Source organism: Stenella coeruleoalba (assembly GCF_951394435.1).
Source record: "Stenella coeruleoalba genome assembly, chromosome: 3".
NCBI classification, from domain to species: domain Eukaryota; kingdom Metazoa; phylum Chordata; class Mammalia; order Artiodactyla; family Delphinidae; genus Stenella; species Stenella coeruleoalba.
In genome coordinates, this window is record NC_137148.1 from 159,610,059 (window position 1) to 159,626,437 (window position 16,379).

Genomic DNA, 16,379 nt, shown 5'->3' on the forward strand with positions numbered 1-16,379 from the left:
TGTAATTGGATAGAACTGGGCACCTAGGATGATGTGGTGTTACTATAGTGGGATTTTTTTTTTTAAAAAAAACAACTCTAACTTACCCTTTTAAACATTTCATAAATACAGGTGTCAGTGCCATTTGGAATAGTCTCTATAACAATTTGTCTCCACATTTACTGTGTTTCAGCAAATTTACCTAACAGATGGTGAGTGGGCAATTTTTAAAGGGGCATTTTTTAAAGAGCGGAGGGGGAAGGAATAGAGACAGGCACATACTATATTTGAAGTTACCTCCACGTGTATTTTATGTATGTATACCCATACAATTAAGAAGTCTTTGGATGTTTTATCTTCAAGAATAATTCAGATACTGGATTACTTGAATATCATAAACATTTAGGGTTTAACAGATTCGTTACATATAGACGTTGTATCATGGATTGAAAAGACCATAGCCAGCGGGCAGCAGCGGGCGAAGCGACCGAGCGGCGGCGCGGGCTGGACGGCGGGTGCAGGGGTCCGTGCTTCCTCGCGGTGGAAGGCTGGGGTTCGCCAGAGACGCCGGGTTGCTCCGCGTTGCCAGGTTACTGAGCGCGTGCCCCCCGCCCGCTCTTCCGCCCGGGCCGCCCTCGGCGCCGCCTGAGCCGCGGTGCGGGCTGCGCGGGGCGCCGGGTCCGCGGAAGCCTGGGTCGGGGGCTGCGTGAGGGACTCTCGTCGCGCGTGGACGCTGCGCGAGCGCGCGGGGGACGTAGGGCGCCGACCTGGGGCTTCCCGGCGCTCCGGCTCCGCTCAGGGCGCCCTCTCAGGGGCCTCCGGCGCGAGGCCCCCTTCGTGGTCAAGATGGCGGCGCCCAGGCGGGCCGCGCCGAGGTGAGCTGGAGCTGGGCCCGGAGAGGGGTGAGTCAGCCACGCCCAGGACTTGGACCCCGGGCTCGTCTCCCGTCTCCCGGGGAGCGGCGGGTGAGTGGGCGCGGCCGCGCGTAGGTTCCTCTCGTGGGGTGGTCAGCTCTTCGTGCTCCGCAGACTTCTGTCGTCTGATAGATCTGGGGTGGCCCAGGTTGGAGGCGAGGGTGCTTGATTGGGGAAACCTGAGGGGTTTAAGGACTCTGTTGGGATCGTTTCCGACCCCAGCAAGAAGCTGAACAAGTTTTCTCCTCTCTTCCCGGCTAAGTGTTCTCCCTTCTCTGCAGACGCCAGCTTTTCTGAATCACCTTGTTCCCCGGGGGGATACAGTTGGTGGTTCTGACCGTGGAACGTAGGACCCGGCGCGGGGAAGCCTGAGCTGGTTCTAGTTACTTTGTTTGCAAAGCACTTGTCTTGTCTTTGGAATCTTTGTGTATATAACCAACGTTGGGAAGAGCCAGCGTTTTCTCCTCCAAAACACTGCGAGGGGTAACTTTATACGTAAGAAACAAGTGGGCGTTCACATCCATCTCTTTTCCAACCACTGAGTTTTGGTTGTGTTTCCTTTTTTTAAGTTTGTCTCGTTTTGAACTGATAACAAAACAAACAAACAAAAAAACCATAGCCAGTTACACAAAGTATATACTCTAGTCTCAGTCCTGCCATTAATTAGCTATGTTACCTTAAGTCATTTAATTTTTCTAGGCCTCATTTTTCTCATGTGATGTTTTTTCTTTGGAAAAGTATAGTTTCTCGAAGTCGCTAATCTCTGTGTCATAGTTCAGCTTAGAGAAAACCTGTTCTTATCCAAACTCCATGACATTGTATTTCAGGCTCCAGCTTTGGACTTTGAGTGAGTTGGGGGCAACTTTTTAAGGATATTTTCACACAGCTTTTTTAGTTAATATCAGTCTAGCTGACTTGTCATACTCAGACTTTCTCCCATATTCTTTTGCCAGTGTGTTCCTTAGTCATATATATAAAGACTGTTGTGGGAAAAATGACCTCCTGGGTCAGCTTACTGCATGGTCATCGACACAGGACAGGGAGTAAGATTCTGTGGAATTTACAGAAGCAGATACAGGTTTCATTTTCCATGTCCTCTCCCCTTTCATCTTACAAAAAAACAGCAGGCTTTTCTTGGAGAACTGCCAGATAATGCCATCCTGCCTCCTCAGGGGCCCCGGGGTTGAGTCGCCCAGGGACTGAACTCCAGTAAAGCAGGTGATTGGCTCATGGGTAGGCGTCTGACCTCGGCTAAGTCTATCAGACTGCTCTCCAGGACTTTTCTCTCAGAGCAAAATGGAAGAATTGTCTTTTCTCTCTGGAATTTCTAAGCTGGGGAGATATGACTCTGGGACTCCCAGTGACCATCCAGCACAAGGAGAGACTTTCTGTAAAATAAAGTCTTGCAGAGGTAAGCAGCGCTGAGGGATGGAGAGAGAGCTGGAACCCTGCTGATACTCTGGAACGTCCAGATCCAACTGTATCTGAATATGGCTGCATCCCTGAATTTCTAGTACTTGTTTGTTGAGGTGGTTGTTGTTGTTTGGTTTTTGTTTTTAAATTTCCTTTGACTATTTTGAATTTGTTTTCAGCCATGTGCATTTGAAAGCATCATAGCTAAAAGAGCTAATTTCCTACATTAATGTCAGGTTTGCTGACTGGCATTCCGTAAGTGAAAAATCATATCCGCTATTTTCTTTAAATAAAATCCTTCTAGCTCAGGTTTGAGATATTCAAAACTCTGCCTCCTACCCCCCTCTTTGCAACATTTACTGTATCACCTTGAAGCATTTGTGACCACATCTTTCCCATCTAGACGCAGTTGAGAGAGAGAGCAAAGACTTCTGATATAAACTGCAACCTATACGCCTCCTACCTGGAAGCTTTAGAACATACTTGATTCTTGTCATTAAAGCAAATCTTTTGTTGTTGTCTCCAGGGCACAGAAGCATTTTCATGGCATAATAGAGTACAAAGTACATTAAGCCTAACTCTACTTCTCACCCTCTTTGACTTTAAATAGGCAGAAAAGAACAATCTCAAACACATTTTCCCAACAAATAAAATACATATACGATTATGTTTAGAAGACATTTATGCAACATATAGTCAGACTGATTAATTAATGGCCCTTTTGCCAATTGGCACAGTAAATATATATGTTCGATGTGCTTAATTAAAAAGAAGACAATAACATATTTTTACAGGTTAATTATCTGAGAAGAGTATTGTGCCAGCACACTTGATACTACAGTATTTCATGTTTGACAAGTAACCTTCTTTGAATTATATTTACTGCTAAATGTTTCTTGGATCAAGCTATTAAATTATAAAGTCAAAAGTAAAATGATATGAAATTACAATGATAAAGGGACACATATCCCACTTTATGAGAATAGAAGTTCTAATTTCTTTTCAATACTACTAGTAGTGACCACAATACTAATTTGAGCCCTTACTATGAGCCACTGTGCCCATATACATTTAGTTCTTACAGTAGTTCTGCAAAGGGCATATAATAATCCACACTGTAAAGCTGAAGAAAGTGATTCTCATAGCTGAAAGTCACATAGCTGGTGAGTGGCAAAGTCTAGATTCAAACTTAGAGTCGTCTGACAATGCCCAGGTTGTTGACCACTATGTACACTGCTCAATTGTTGCACCAATAAAGAAGGGCTTGAAATAATTATAGATTTGCCTACCCCGAAACTGCAGTGATTTAAAGACATCAGAGTTGCCAGTTGCTTAACCACATCTACTTACAGTAAGAAATTACATTTTATTTCATTTCTAAAACAAGATTAATTCTGCAGGCCCATCGAAACTTGAGCACACAAATCCTACCTCCAAATGAAAGATGCTTGTTTTCCATTATTCAACACATGGCCCTGTACAGAGGCAATAAATATATAGTAGAATTTTCATTCAAATAAGTGAGAAGAGAGGTTTCTTCTTGTCCTGATTCAGTGCCCATCATTATGGATTATGATGGCTCTTCCCAAACTTTACTTCATTCCCTCCACTCTTTCTACAAAACTCCAGTAATGGAATCCATCATTCAGATATATGTGCAAAGCGAAAGGACTGTATTAATACAGTTGCTGAAAGTCAAGTTGATAGAGCACAGGAAATACATCCTAATAAATGCAACATTAATGTTTGTGTGGGCCTTGGAGTGAGGGGTAGAAGCATTTTCAGTTTAATGGAATATTTTGCCTCTTGCTATGAAAGTGCGGCTTAATAGTCTTGTAATTGGTCATTTACAGAATCCTCCATCTCTGGGTTTCATGCTTTCTTTACTCTGCAGCTGTTGATTCCTTCTCTTGTTCTGGATGGAAGAGAGCCACTTCAAAGGGCTCAGCCTGCCTTTTTGTGTTATTGTTGAGATGAAGATATTTCCATTTATTAAAGCACACTATTTAAACATTTTTATCATGTTTTAAACTTGACTGTGTTCTGAAGGTATGAGCACAGGCAGACATAATGGGGGATGTTTTCCAGGAGAAAACATACTCTTATCAAAGGAATTATCAGAATTTTCATGTATGGATTGAGAATCAAATTCTGGAGTTAGACCTGAATTTAAATTCATACTCACAACTTATTACCAGTCTCATCTTGATCAAACGGTTACCACACTTCTCATCAATTTCCTTATCTTTGAAAGCGGAATAAGAGAAGTATGCCTGGTGGAGTTACACATCAAGCTCATCTGATAGAATATTCATAAGGATTTTGCACAAAATGTACATGGAAATATTTTAGCACCGAGTTTAGCATGCGATTCGTCTTCAATACATTTAAGAGCTATTATTTTATTATTATTATGCTATCACTAAATATCACTATTACTTAAATGTCATTATTGCTAAAATTGCTGTAAAATTACCGCAATAACCCATGATGAATTCCCCTCTTCTGTTTCCTTTGTTTAAATGGAAAATATATATATAGATCTAGACAGAGAACACTTTAGTGATTCTATTCAGTGGAGTGAGAATTTCCATGGCACTGATTAAAACAAATCCTGAATTGCATGGACTTAAGATAGCAGAGAGGGGCTTCCCTGGTGGCGCAGTGGTTGAGAGTCCGCCTGCCGATGCAGGGGACACGGGTTCGTGCCCCGGTTCGGGAAGATCCCACATGCCGCAGAGCGGCTGGGCCCGTGAGCCATGGCTGCTGAGCCTGCGCCTCCGGAGCCTGTGCTCCGCAACGGGAGAGGCTGCAACAGTGAGAGGCCCGCGTACCGCGAAGAAAAAAAAAAAAAAAAAGATAGCAGAGAGGCTAAGAGATTTGAAGTTAGACATCCCCAAGTGTGAATTCTACTGTGACTCTCTTCTAGCTCTAAAACCTTGAGGAAGTTACTTAAACTTTCTGAGCTTTACTACTAGTTTCCTCATCTGTATCTTTTTCAGGACTATTTATCAAGCATCTTCCTGTTCTCTATGCTTGGACGTATCAATGAATAAATTAGACAAGAGCCTTTGCCTGCGTGCTCCTTCTTGCATGCTTTCTCCCTCCTTACACTCTCGTGTGGAAACGGATGTTATAAATAAATTCTATGCTTTGTCACAGGTTGATGGGCGCTACGGGATAAGGAAAAGGATGTGAAGCTCACTGAAGAGGCTTGCGTTGGGAGTGCTGGAGGCGTGTACAGGTAGGTTCTGATTTTAAATAGGGTAGTCAGGGTGGATTTTATAAGTTGACATTTGAGCAAAGACTTGAAGTGAGGGAGTTGTCAGAATGTATGATGGGGAGACCACTCCCTGGGAGCGGTCCCAAAACTCTAAGGCAGAAATACGCCGGGCAGCTTGGAGGAATATCAAGGAGGCCACCCTGGCTGACTTAGTCAGTGGGGAGGAAGAGACAGCAGGAGGGCTGGAGGTCGGATATGTGATGGGATGGATTGGGTAAGTCCTGGGAGGCCATCACATGCATTGTGTCTTTTACTCTAAGTGTAGGCAGCCAGGGGCAGGATTTTAGCCGAGGTGTGGCATGAACTGTCTCTTGTTTGAAAAGCATAGCTCTATCTGTGGTCTTGAGGATGTGGGGAGAGAGTGGAGTCAGGGAGAATCTCAGGAGGCGACTACAGGATCCTCGAGGTCTATGTTGTTGGCCTGCACCAGGCTGCTAGCGGCTGGTAATTCTCAGAAGTGGCACATTGGGAAGGTTGTGACAGCATTTCGTGGTAGACTGAATGCAAGAATGGAAAGGAAGAGGGGGTCAAGGGTGAATTCGAGATTTAGGGCCTGGGGAACTGGAAAGGTGTGGTTACTGTCACCTAAGATGGAAAAAGTTTGGGGTAGAGCATGTTTGGGGGATTAAAGACCAGTTTTGGAGGTATAAGATTTGAGATGTTTTCGTGACATCCAAGTAGAGATGCTGAGTACACAGTTGGATACACAAGTCTGCAGTTCTGAAGAAAGGTCTAAACTAGAGATACACTTTAATACCATGGAGATATTAAGAATAATTACATGGAAGCGCTATTTTAAAGATAAAATGAAGTAATGCAATTAGCACTCTGTCTTCTCAAAACATTTAATAACTGTTAGCTAAAATAATTACCTGAAATGATAAAATACCTATAGTTTCTTTTGTTGTTTGCAGTAAAAGTGAATAAAATGTCACAATTATTTTAATAGTATTTGTGACACAGTAGTTTTAGTTAAGACACCATGACTACAAACATTTACAATAAACCTTTCAGTCTCCTGCTTTTCACTCTGATAGGGTACTTGGAACCATATTTTGTAAGGTTTAAGTTAGTTGTCATAGGGTACCTCTTTAATTAGAAGTAATTCTGAACTGCCTAGTTCCATGCAGTTTTATATACATATATGTATAATTATTATTTTATGATTTATCAAACTCAGTTGAAAATTTGCATCACTGATATACATTAGAATTTAAGCATTTACCCAGGTACTCAAGGAAAAAAATGTACTTGTCTTGTAATTTCCATAGGGGTACTTACTTTCACATCTTCCCTTCACTTTGCAATTGCAAACATGGCAGGGGAAATATTATCTTACTGGTCTTTGAGTTCCCCTTAGCTATCTGCAAGTCCTTAAACAGCCTTTGTGGCTTAACCAAAATTCTCTTCCATCTTCATTCCGCTAACAGATATTGGTCTAAGCATGTACTTACACTAAAAAATGCATGACCACGTTGTCTCTACACATCTATAATTTTATGTTAACACTAACATTATGTAAGCTATACTTTAATTGTAATTATAACAGATTTTATGTCAACACACATCCATTTCTAGTGTTCATCTGGTGTTCAAGGGGAGAGCAGCATGTCGTAAATTTTATCAAAATATAACATCTGAAGAATAGAACAGAGGGTAATTGTGTAATTCTGTATTCACTCTAATTAAGTTCAGTGGAGTTGGCATAATAGAATTAAGATGAAAGAAAAAGACATCGAGGTACCATGGCTCCCTCTCCTAACACACCCTTTTTGTATCCGAGAGCAGAGACTCAGCACCTTTCTGTACCGAAATGGAGACAGGAAGAGGCCAGAGGATGAATGACAGGCACGAATGAGGTGGAACTTTGAAGAGCAACATGGAAATGAAATACTTCTTTTGTATTTGGTAGGTGGGGAACATGTACCAGCGTGTATGCCTACTGGGACCACGTTTTCCAGAACAGTTAAGCCCAGTGTCAACTATGCTGTCCCACCTTCCTCGTAAGTAGGAACATCCTGTTACTTGAATCTTTGCTTCCTGTTTCTTGATAGCTGGTTGAGAAGATTATCACAGGAACTGCATCTTGTTAGCAAATACACTGTTTTGAAATGATTGACACTCACTGAAGAGTGGCAACTCCAAGCTTGCTCTCTCTTGATCTTGGATTATTTAAGTCTGGAGTGCAGGAGTGGGTTATGGGGAAAGACCATTGGAATTCTTATGTCTTCAGCATAATGGTTATAGCATAATGGTTAGGAGTGTAGGTGCTGGTTCAAATCTCTGCTTTCCACTTGCTAACCATATGAGCTTGGGCAATTTACCTGATTACCTGAACCTCAATACTCCTGCCTATAAAATGATGTTAATAATATTTCATCCTCATAGACTTGTTTTCAATGTTAAAATGAAGTCACTTACACCAAGCACTTAATACAATGCCTAGAGCATAGTAAAGTCTATTATTATTACTATTACTACTACTAATACTATTATTACTATTACTGTCACGATGCCAGGTGCTATTTTTCCTATGCCTTATTCCATTATCTTCTGCCCTGTCCCCCCATTTCTGTCTTGTTTCTGTACAAGGGTAGGTTTGTCACAGAGCATTTTCTTTCCCTAGTGTCTGACTCTTAGTCATCAAGGTGACTGGTCCACGACGCGGCATTCATTGCTGCTCGTTGAAGCAACCCGTTTTGAGAAGGGGAGTTGGATATTGATGCCAAGTTGGGTCAAGGAGAGAGAATTTTCTCTCTTCGGCACTCAGCTAAGTGAAATATTCAGGCCTCAGAAGGAGAATCAGGCAAAGGGCAACATGCTTAATTTCATACCTTAGTGATTAAGAACAAGTCAGACAGGCTGGATTTGAACTCATTTCCGTCATGTACTGACAATGGGATCTTAGGTGCTTTTGTAACCCGTCTGAGGCTCAGTCAACATCTGAAAGAGATGAATAACATTATCAGGACCTAGCGTATAGCCTCGTTGTAATAAGTGAGTAAATCCTTTTAAAACGTTCAGCACGTTGTTTGGCATATAAACACTTAATAAAATTTAGCTTCTTTGACTACTGCCGCTGCTAATATTATTAAGTAGCTGAGCAGATCCGAGGCCCATTTTTTTCTTAGATTGCACATAATCATTTGGACAACCAGCTCACATTGATCAACCGTTGCTTATATATAAACCCCCATGAACCCAAAGGTGCTTTAACTGTCTCCCAGTCAGAGCCTGTTCTGGGAGCAGAAGCAACACCGGCACTACCCCCGTCATCTTTGCCTTTATTGTCACTACACTCGCCTGCCGTACTGAGCACTTTCTGTTTGCCAGGCACCAAATTTAGCCCTGCGTATGCACTATATCATGTAGTTCTCACACTCAGGTGGGAGACATTATCATCGTCCCCAATTTTCCGATAAAGACGCCGAGGTGTTGGAAAGGTAAGAAACTTGACCCACAGCAAGAGATGGAGCCGGAGTATTCAAACCCTTCTCTCTGACCTCAAGAACCCTTAAATATTAGCATACTACTACATCCTGGTAAGAAAATCTGCTTCCAGCCACTCTGGTGAGAGTAGAAATGATTCTCAGTCCCCACATTCCTCTATTGCCCATGCCACCCTAGCCTCAGGACTAGGTGGGAAAGGAAGTGATCTCTTCAAAGAGCAGCCAAAGGGAACCTACTCCCTTCTGCCTTTTCGTAATCAACTAACCAATATTTTATTTCCTTCTTAAGAGTCCCCACGTGTTCCTTTTGGTACTTAGCTTGGCCTTTTAGAATTCTGACATTCTGTACATGACTCATCCACTGTATTTCATGTTAATTTATTGAGGTCAAGTATAGGGTCTTACTCATCCTGAAGTCCGGTTATCCCCTGTCACATCTAACTCTGTTCTTTTCTTCTTGTAGGACATCTGCAGATATTTATTTGAATTTTGTTGAATTGTTCTCATCAATAGTACATTAAAAGTTATACAGAAAGTGATTTCTTATAAGGAAAACCATCTAAATAGATTTCTAGCTCTTTACTTTTTATAGCACTATTGTAGAGATTATAGATCTCCAGGTAATATTTTTTAGATTGAGTTCTTCATATCATCTTATTTTTACATATAATGATAAATCTGAATTTTCTCTATCAAAGCTCTGAGACTTCACTGGCTTATAACTTAGCTTGTTGATATGTGTTGTTGACTTTTCCATTTACAATGATGTTTGATCCTGGTAAGGATGGGGCTGGGTGGGAAGGTACATCTTAGGGCCATCAATTGGTTTTGTAGAGAACTAACAGAAAGATCTAAAGTCTCATCATATTTCTGCAGAACTCATGAATCATTTTATTATAATTCCATTCATTCAGGGAGTATAAAACCATTTTCAAATTGTTATTCCTAATTTGTTCATCTTCTCTTCCTTAGTCTTAGTGAGAAGAGAGCAGGCTGAATGGAAGACAGTCATTATGACCACTGGGGCCACTAAGGTAGGCATCAGTCCCAGAGTTTTGTTTTCATCTCTCCGCTATTAATAGTGGCTAATGTCTTGAGTGCTTACTTGGTGCAAATTACTTAGCCGACCATGGCAAATGGGTTGTGTCATTTCATCCCCTGATAGTCATACAATTAATGTATGTATTATTATGATATCCCATAATGCATACATGGAACAGAGCCTCAGAAGTAGTTATTTGCTCACCAAAATATGGTAGATGTGGAATTTGGACTGAGGTCTGATAGACTCCTAAATCACTCCTAGTGATTTTTACCACTAAATTAAAGTTGTATACCTCTGGAGAGTAGATAGTTTCTAAAATTTCCTCAGCTCTAATGTTTTATAATTAAATTTTTGTCTGATGGCAAGCTTAACAGTTAAGATGGGTAGGACGGAATGCCAGCCTGTTGAATGGAATTTCCCTGAAATGAGCCAGTTCACTCATTCATTCACTCAGCATGTACTGAATGTTTGCTCTGTGCAAAGGCATTTTAGGCATCACAGTGGAGTGAGCGCCCCTTCCATAGACTCTCCTGCAGCACTCAGAGAAGTCTTGGACTGGTTTGCCTGTTATGGAATGGGGCTTGGTGATAGAAGCCTGGTTTGTCCTCCACTGATAAAACTAAGACATGCTCATATGAGTTTAGAGGCATCTTGAAGCCGTGGGATAGTAACACATATGAATCTTACCATTTTTGCCTGGGATTAATGATATAAAGGCTTTGGATTTGGGTATGGAAAATGGGTGCAATTATGGGCGTGTTGGTTCTACATATATATGGACATCACGTGTCATCAGCCTGCAGCTACCTGCCATTCCTCACTACTCCTTCTTTTCACAAACCAAAGAAGTACCTTCTTATCTCTCCTGTGGATAAGCTCTTGACAGTGGCACTAGGGCCTCCCTCAATAAGTACATCATTGGCTAAACCAGTGGTTTCTCAGATATGCTCATTGAACAACCCTTAAGGTGGATTGACATTCCACTGCCGAGAATAGAATATGGTGTTCTTTAGAAATCGGGGGGAAAAAATAGGCCACCAGATGTACTTTCTTTAATTTAAATTGTTTATATATATGAACAATTGTTATATATGTGTATGTATACTTGTTCATATATATGAATGATTTAAAAGTGAAGAGATAGATATATACACACACATATATATATGTATATTTAAATTTTGGCTTCTGTTAGCAAGTAGTAGATTAAATTATTAGCAGATCCATACTGCAGGGAAATAACCAATCAGATTGCATTCAATAGCTTGCTTTTTTGTAGATTTATGGTTGTGATTTTATATCTGCAGGTATGTTTGCTGAAGAAAATATTTCTGCCACTTTACACAAAATTAAATTCATTTAATACCAATGCGGCATGTCTCAACTGTCTTAATACAGTTTTAATCTTGAATCGCATCAGAAGTATGAAATTAGAATCATACCCCAAAATCATTTGAAGATATAATTACTTTCATTTCCCTTATACTTTTGAGACTTTTGAAAAACAAGTATTTAGTTGTACTTATCTGTTTCTGTCTCTCTAAGCATAGCAAACACTGAAACACAATTCTTTTTAAAAGTCAGTATTGAAAATATATTGTCCAAGATGATCAAAACTAAGGAAGTGGCAAAGAAATTCAAAAATTTAACCTTCAAAGGGAGCTTTTTTTGTGAATGTGTAGTACTTGTTCTTCTGAAGGAATTAATCTTTTTAAAAATTTAATTAACTTATTTTTTATTGAAGGATACTTGGTTTACAGCGTTGTGTTAATTACTGCTGTACATCAAAGTGACTCTGTTATACATATGTATATACATTCTTTTTCATATTCTTTTCCATTATGGTTTATCACAGAATATTGAATATAGTTCCCTGTGCTATAGTAGGACCTTGTTGTTTAGCCAATCTATATATACCAGTTTGCATCTGCTAATCCCAAACTCCCAGTTCATCCCTCTCCCACCTGCTTCCCCCTTGGCAGCCAGCAGTCTATTCTCTATGTCTCTGATTCTGTTTCTGTTTCATAGATAGGTTCATTTGTGTCATATTTTAGATCCCACATATAAGTGGTATCATGGTATCTGTCTTTCTCTTTCTGACTTACTTTGCTTAGTATGATAATCTCTAGTTGCATCCATGTTGCTGCTGCAAATGGCATTATTTCATTCTTTTTTTTTAATGGCTGAGTAGTATTTCATTGTATATATGTACCACATCGTCTTTATCCATTCATCTGTTGATGGACATTTAGGTTGTTTCCATGTCTTGGCTATTTGTGAATATTGCTGCTGTGAAGATCAGGGTGAATGTGTCTTTTTGAATTATAGTTTGGTCTGGATATACGCCCAGGAGTGGGATTGCTGGATCATATGGTAGGTCTATTTTTAGTTTTCTGAGGAACCTCCATACTGTTTTCCACAGTGGCGGCACCAACTTACATTCCCACCAACAGTGTTGTAGGAGGGTTCCCTTTTCTCCACACCCTCTCCAGCATATGTTATTTGTAGACTTTTTAATGATGGCCATTCTGACTTGTGTGAGGTGGTACCTCATGGTAGTTTTGATTTACATTTCTTTAATAATTGGCAGTGTTGAGCATCTTTTCATGTGCCTGTTGGCCATCTGTATTTCTTCTTTGGAGAAATGTCTCTTTAAGTCTTCTGCCTATTTTTTTGATTGGGTTGTTTGCTTTTATTGTCATCGAGTTGTATGAGCTGTTTGTATATTTTGGAAATTAAGCCCTTGCTGGTCGCATCATTTGCAAATATCTTCTCCCATTCTGTAGGTTGTCTTTTCATTTTGTTTATGGTTTCCTTTGCTGTGCAAAAGCTTGTAAGTTTGATTCGGTCCCCTTTGTTTATTTTCATTTTTATTTCTATTGTCTTGGGAGACTGACCTAAGAAAACATTGGTATGATTTATGTCAGAGAATATTTTGCCTGTGTTCTCTTCTAGAAGTTTTATGGTGTCATGTCTTATGTTTAAGTCTTTAAGACATTTTGCGTTTATTTTCGTGTATGGTGAAAGGATGTGTTCTAACTTCACTGGTTTATATAAGGCTGTCCAACTTTACCAACACCACTTGCGGAAGAGACTGTCTCTTTCCCATTATATATTCTTGCCTCCTTTGTCAAAGATTAATTGTCAAAGATTAACTGAGGTGTGTGGGTTTATTTCTGGGCTCTGTATTCTGTTCCATTGATCCATATGTCTGTTTTTGTGCCAATACCACGCTGTTTTGATTACTGTGACTTTGGAGTACTGTCTGAGTCTGGGGTGGCTATGCCTCCAACGTTGTTCTTTTTCTTCAGGATTGCTTTGGCAATTCTGGGTCTTTTATGGTTCTGTATGAATTTTAGGATTATTTATTCTAATTGCGTGAAAAATGTCATGGGTAATTTGATAGGGATCGCATGAAATCTGTAGATTGCTTTGGGTAGTATGAGCATTTTAACAATATTAATTCCTCCAACCCAAGAACATGAGATGTCTTTCCATTTCTTTGAATCATCTTCACTTTCCTTTATTAATGTCTTACAGTTCTCAGCGTTTAAGTCTTTTGCCTTCTTGGTGAGGTTTATTCCTAAGTATTTTATTTTTGTGGTTGTGATTTTAAAAGGCATTGTTTTTTTACATTCCCTTTCCAATATTTCATTGTTGGTATAAAGAAATGCAACCAATTTCTGTATGTTAATCTTGTGTTCTGCTACCTTGCTGAATTCGTTTATCAGTTGTAGTAGTTTTCATGTAGAGTCTTTAGGGTTTTCTATATATAGTATCATATCATCTGCATCTAATGACAATTTTACCTCTTCCTGAAGGAATTAATCTTGAAGTTCTACTAAGACTTTTGGGATACCTGTTTTAATGAGCCACTACTTCCTGCCTGAGATTGCACTATGCACCAGAGATTCTAGAATTAGCACAATAAAACTAATAATGCAAACAACAGCAACAAATCTTCACAAACCTTCCTTGCAAGGAAGTAAAGTCCACTGGAAACACAGACAAGTGAAACACACATTCAAAATGGCAGTGATTCTCAAACATTTATGTGCTGAAAAATCATGACAAGCATGATAACCAGGGCAATTACTAGACCCCTTCTCCAGCTGGTCAGGTGTAAGGTCCTGTAACTCTATTTTTGGTGACTGCCTCCAGGAGAGTCTGAGACAGATGTTCTCAGTTGTCGTCAACCTTTAGTGTGCATCAGATTTGCCTGAGAATATTGTTAAAACACAGATTGCTGGGCTCCAGTGCCAGAGTTCTAACCAGTTCCCAGGTGTGGCTGATATTGCTGGCCCAGGGACCACATTTTGAGAACCACCTTTCAAAACTCTGCAGTATGCGGTTGTGTGTGTTGTGAATGAGACGGGCCCAGAGAACCAAAGGAGGGCAAAGGGACTCTGCCCTAAATTAGTCAAAGGTAACAGTAGCAGCTAGAATTGATTGACCCAAGAAAAAATTATAAGAACTTTACCTGCATTTGCTCATTTAATCCTTTCAGTAAGGTACGTAGGTGCTACTTAGTGTTCCTCTTTTACAGGGGTGTCCAGAGAAGGTAACTACTTTGCCCACGTCCCAAACTGGTAAGTAACAGATTAAGAATTCAAGTCTAGGAAGTCTGATTCCAGAGCCCACACCTCTCCCCTTTCTGCATGTAGAGAGGAGTAAAGGGTTGTTGTGAAGCCTTCCTGGGGGCCCTGGCCTCTGAGTGTAGATAGAAGGATGAGTGGACATAAAGATCATTATTTGTGTGTGGTGGGGGTAGGGGAGGAAGTATGAGGGCTTCCAGAAGAGCCCGCCCTCCCCATACATCTGCTATAAGCAAGTCTGATGATCAGGAGTCCGGAACATGAGTATGACTATGGGATACTGAGAAGGGTTCTAGAACCCTGAGGTTAGAGTTCTGGATCAGTTAGTAGGTAACAGAAAGTGAATGAGTGATTTACCTTACTTTCCACGGGTAGCAGGAAGTTTGGAGATAGTCCCTCTAGCGTTAGTCCAGCTGCTGAAGGGCATCACCAGGGGACTGGGTTGCTTCGCTCTTCCAGCTTCCACATCTCCAGCACGTCCACATAGCTTCAAAGTGACCCCAGAATCTCCAATAGTGTTCCAACAATTGGGGCAGGAAGAAAGAAAAGGAAAAAAAAAAGAAATTAAGTAAGAAAAAAAAGGCAGTGTCTAACTCAGAGAGCAAATTTTTTACCACAGATGGTCAGCAGACTTGCACTTAGATCTCATCAGCTCGGATTTTAAACTGGCCACCTTAGCCTTAAGGATAATGGGGTCTCCTAAACCAGGGCTCTGATAGTAAGGAATAAGGAGAGAGTGGTACTGATTAGCAGTGCCTACTGTCCCAAACAAATATTATCCCCAAACTATTTTTTTTATCCTATATTTTACTTTAAAGAATGGAGGGGAAACATTATGTATCTGTAAATAGCCTTTTAGAAAGGGTACAATTATATAGTTATACAACCCCCTGGAGGGCGCCTTTCTTCTAAAATCTCTTTAAAAACTGTTCAAGGTTAAGGACATTTTTATCTTAATTTAGTCACTTGCAGTCGATTATCTTGGAATGACATCCTCTCTCTGCAGATGTTCTGTCAGGCTTTAGAAGATTCTAGAAGTGGACAGAGAAGTGTTATGGTACATGTATTTGCAATATGCACGTCTTTGAAATGAAATCCATTTAGGGACCAAAAGGCATTCCATGTCTTTGCTATACATTTTCACATATTTGCCTTTCCAGAATTCCTTTGAGCAAATCTGTTAGATGTAACCCATCCGTTTCTCCCATCTGAATTCTTTATTACTAAACATTCTTCAGTATGCTCTCACTCCCCTCTGTCAAAGGCGTTTCTCTGGGTCCTCACCCTTCTCATCTCATATGTGAATGCGTATCTTAAACTGAAGCAACAGTCTGCTATGACTTCTCCATAACTTGAAGAACCCGTCTTTGTGGGAAAAAAAGTAGACTTACTAACTTAAAAGGTAGAATGCGCGCAATGTTTCTGAGAGTTAAAAACTAAGGTAAAAACATAAGCAAGGGAAAAAACTTACAGTGGATCCTTTTCAAAGACTTTATTTTACAGAGAAGGCAACTGAGGTTTAAAGAAAAAATGCGTTAGTTAAACACTAAATAATAAACCTTAAACCTCAGTGGAGCAACACATGGACAGTTCATTTCTCACTCACTCAGGAGTGTAGTATGGACTTTGGTGGTCTGAGGGTCAGTTTTCTGCTCAGTTATTCAGGGACCCACCACCTTCATCAAGTGGCTCTACGTTTGT

The 16,379-nt window shown here is 40.4% G+C and overlaps 1 protein-coding gene across 2 annotated transcripts in view; it reads left to right on the forward strand.

Annotated features, from left to right (window-relative positions):
* Positions 1–225: 225 nt before the first annotated feature.
* Positions 226–16,379, forward strand: part of LOC307185057 (uncharacterized protein) — a 90,967-nt gene continuing 74,813 nt past the window's right edge. Inside the window, exons 1-4 of one of the 2 annotated variants that reach the window (XR_013827871.1) lie at positions 226–944; positions 5,469–5,550; positions 7,502–7,592; positions 10,011–10,072. Coding sequence is in view for 1 of the 2 variants with exons in the window: in XM_079918840.1 (XP_079774966.1) it covers positions 7,511–7,592; positions 10,011–10,072 (144 nt within the window). In the remaining variant the exon portion in view is untranslated. The remainder of the gene's footprint in view (positions 945–5,468; positions 5,551–7,501; positions 7,593–10,010; positions 10,073–16,379) is intronic. The other variant, XM_079918840.1, reaches the window with a different exon arrangement.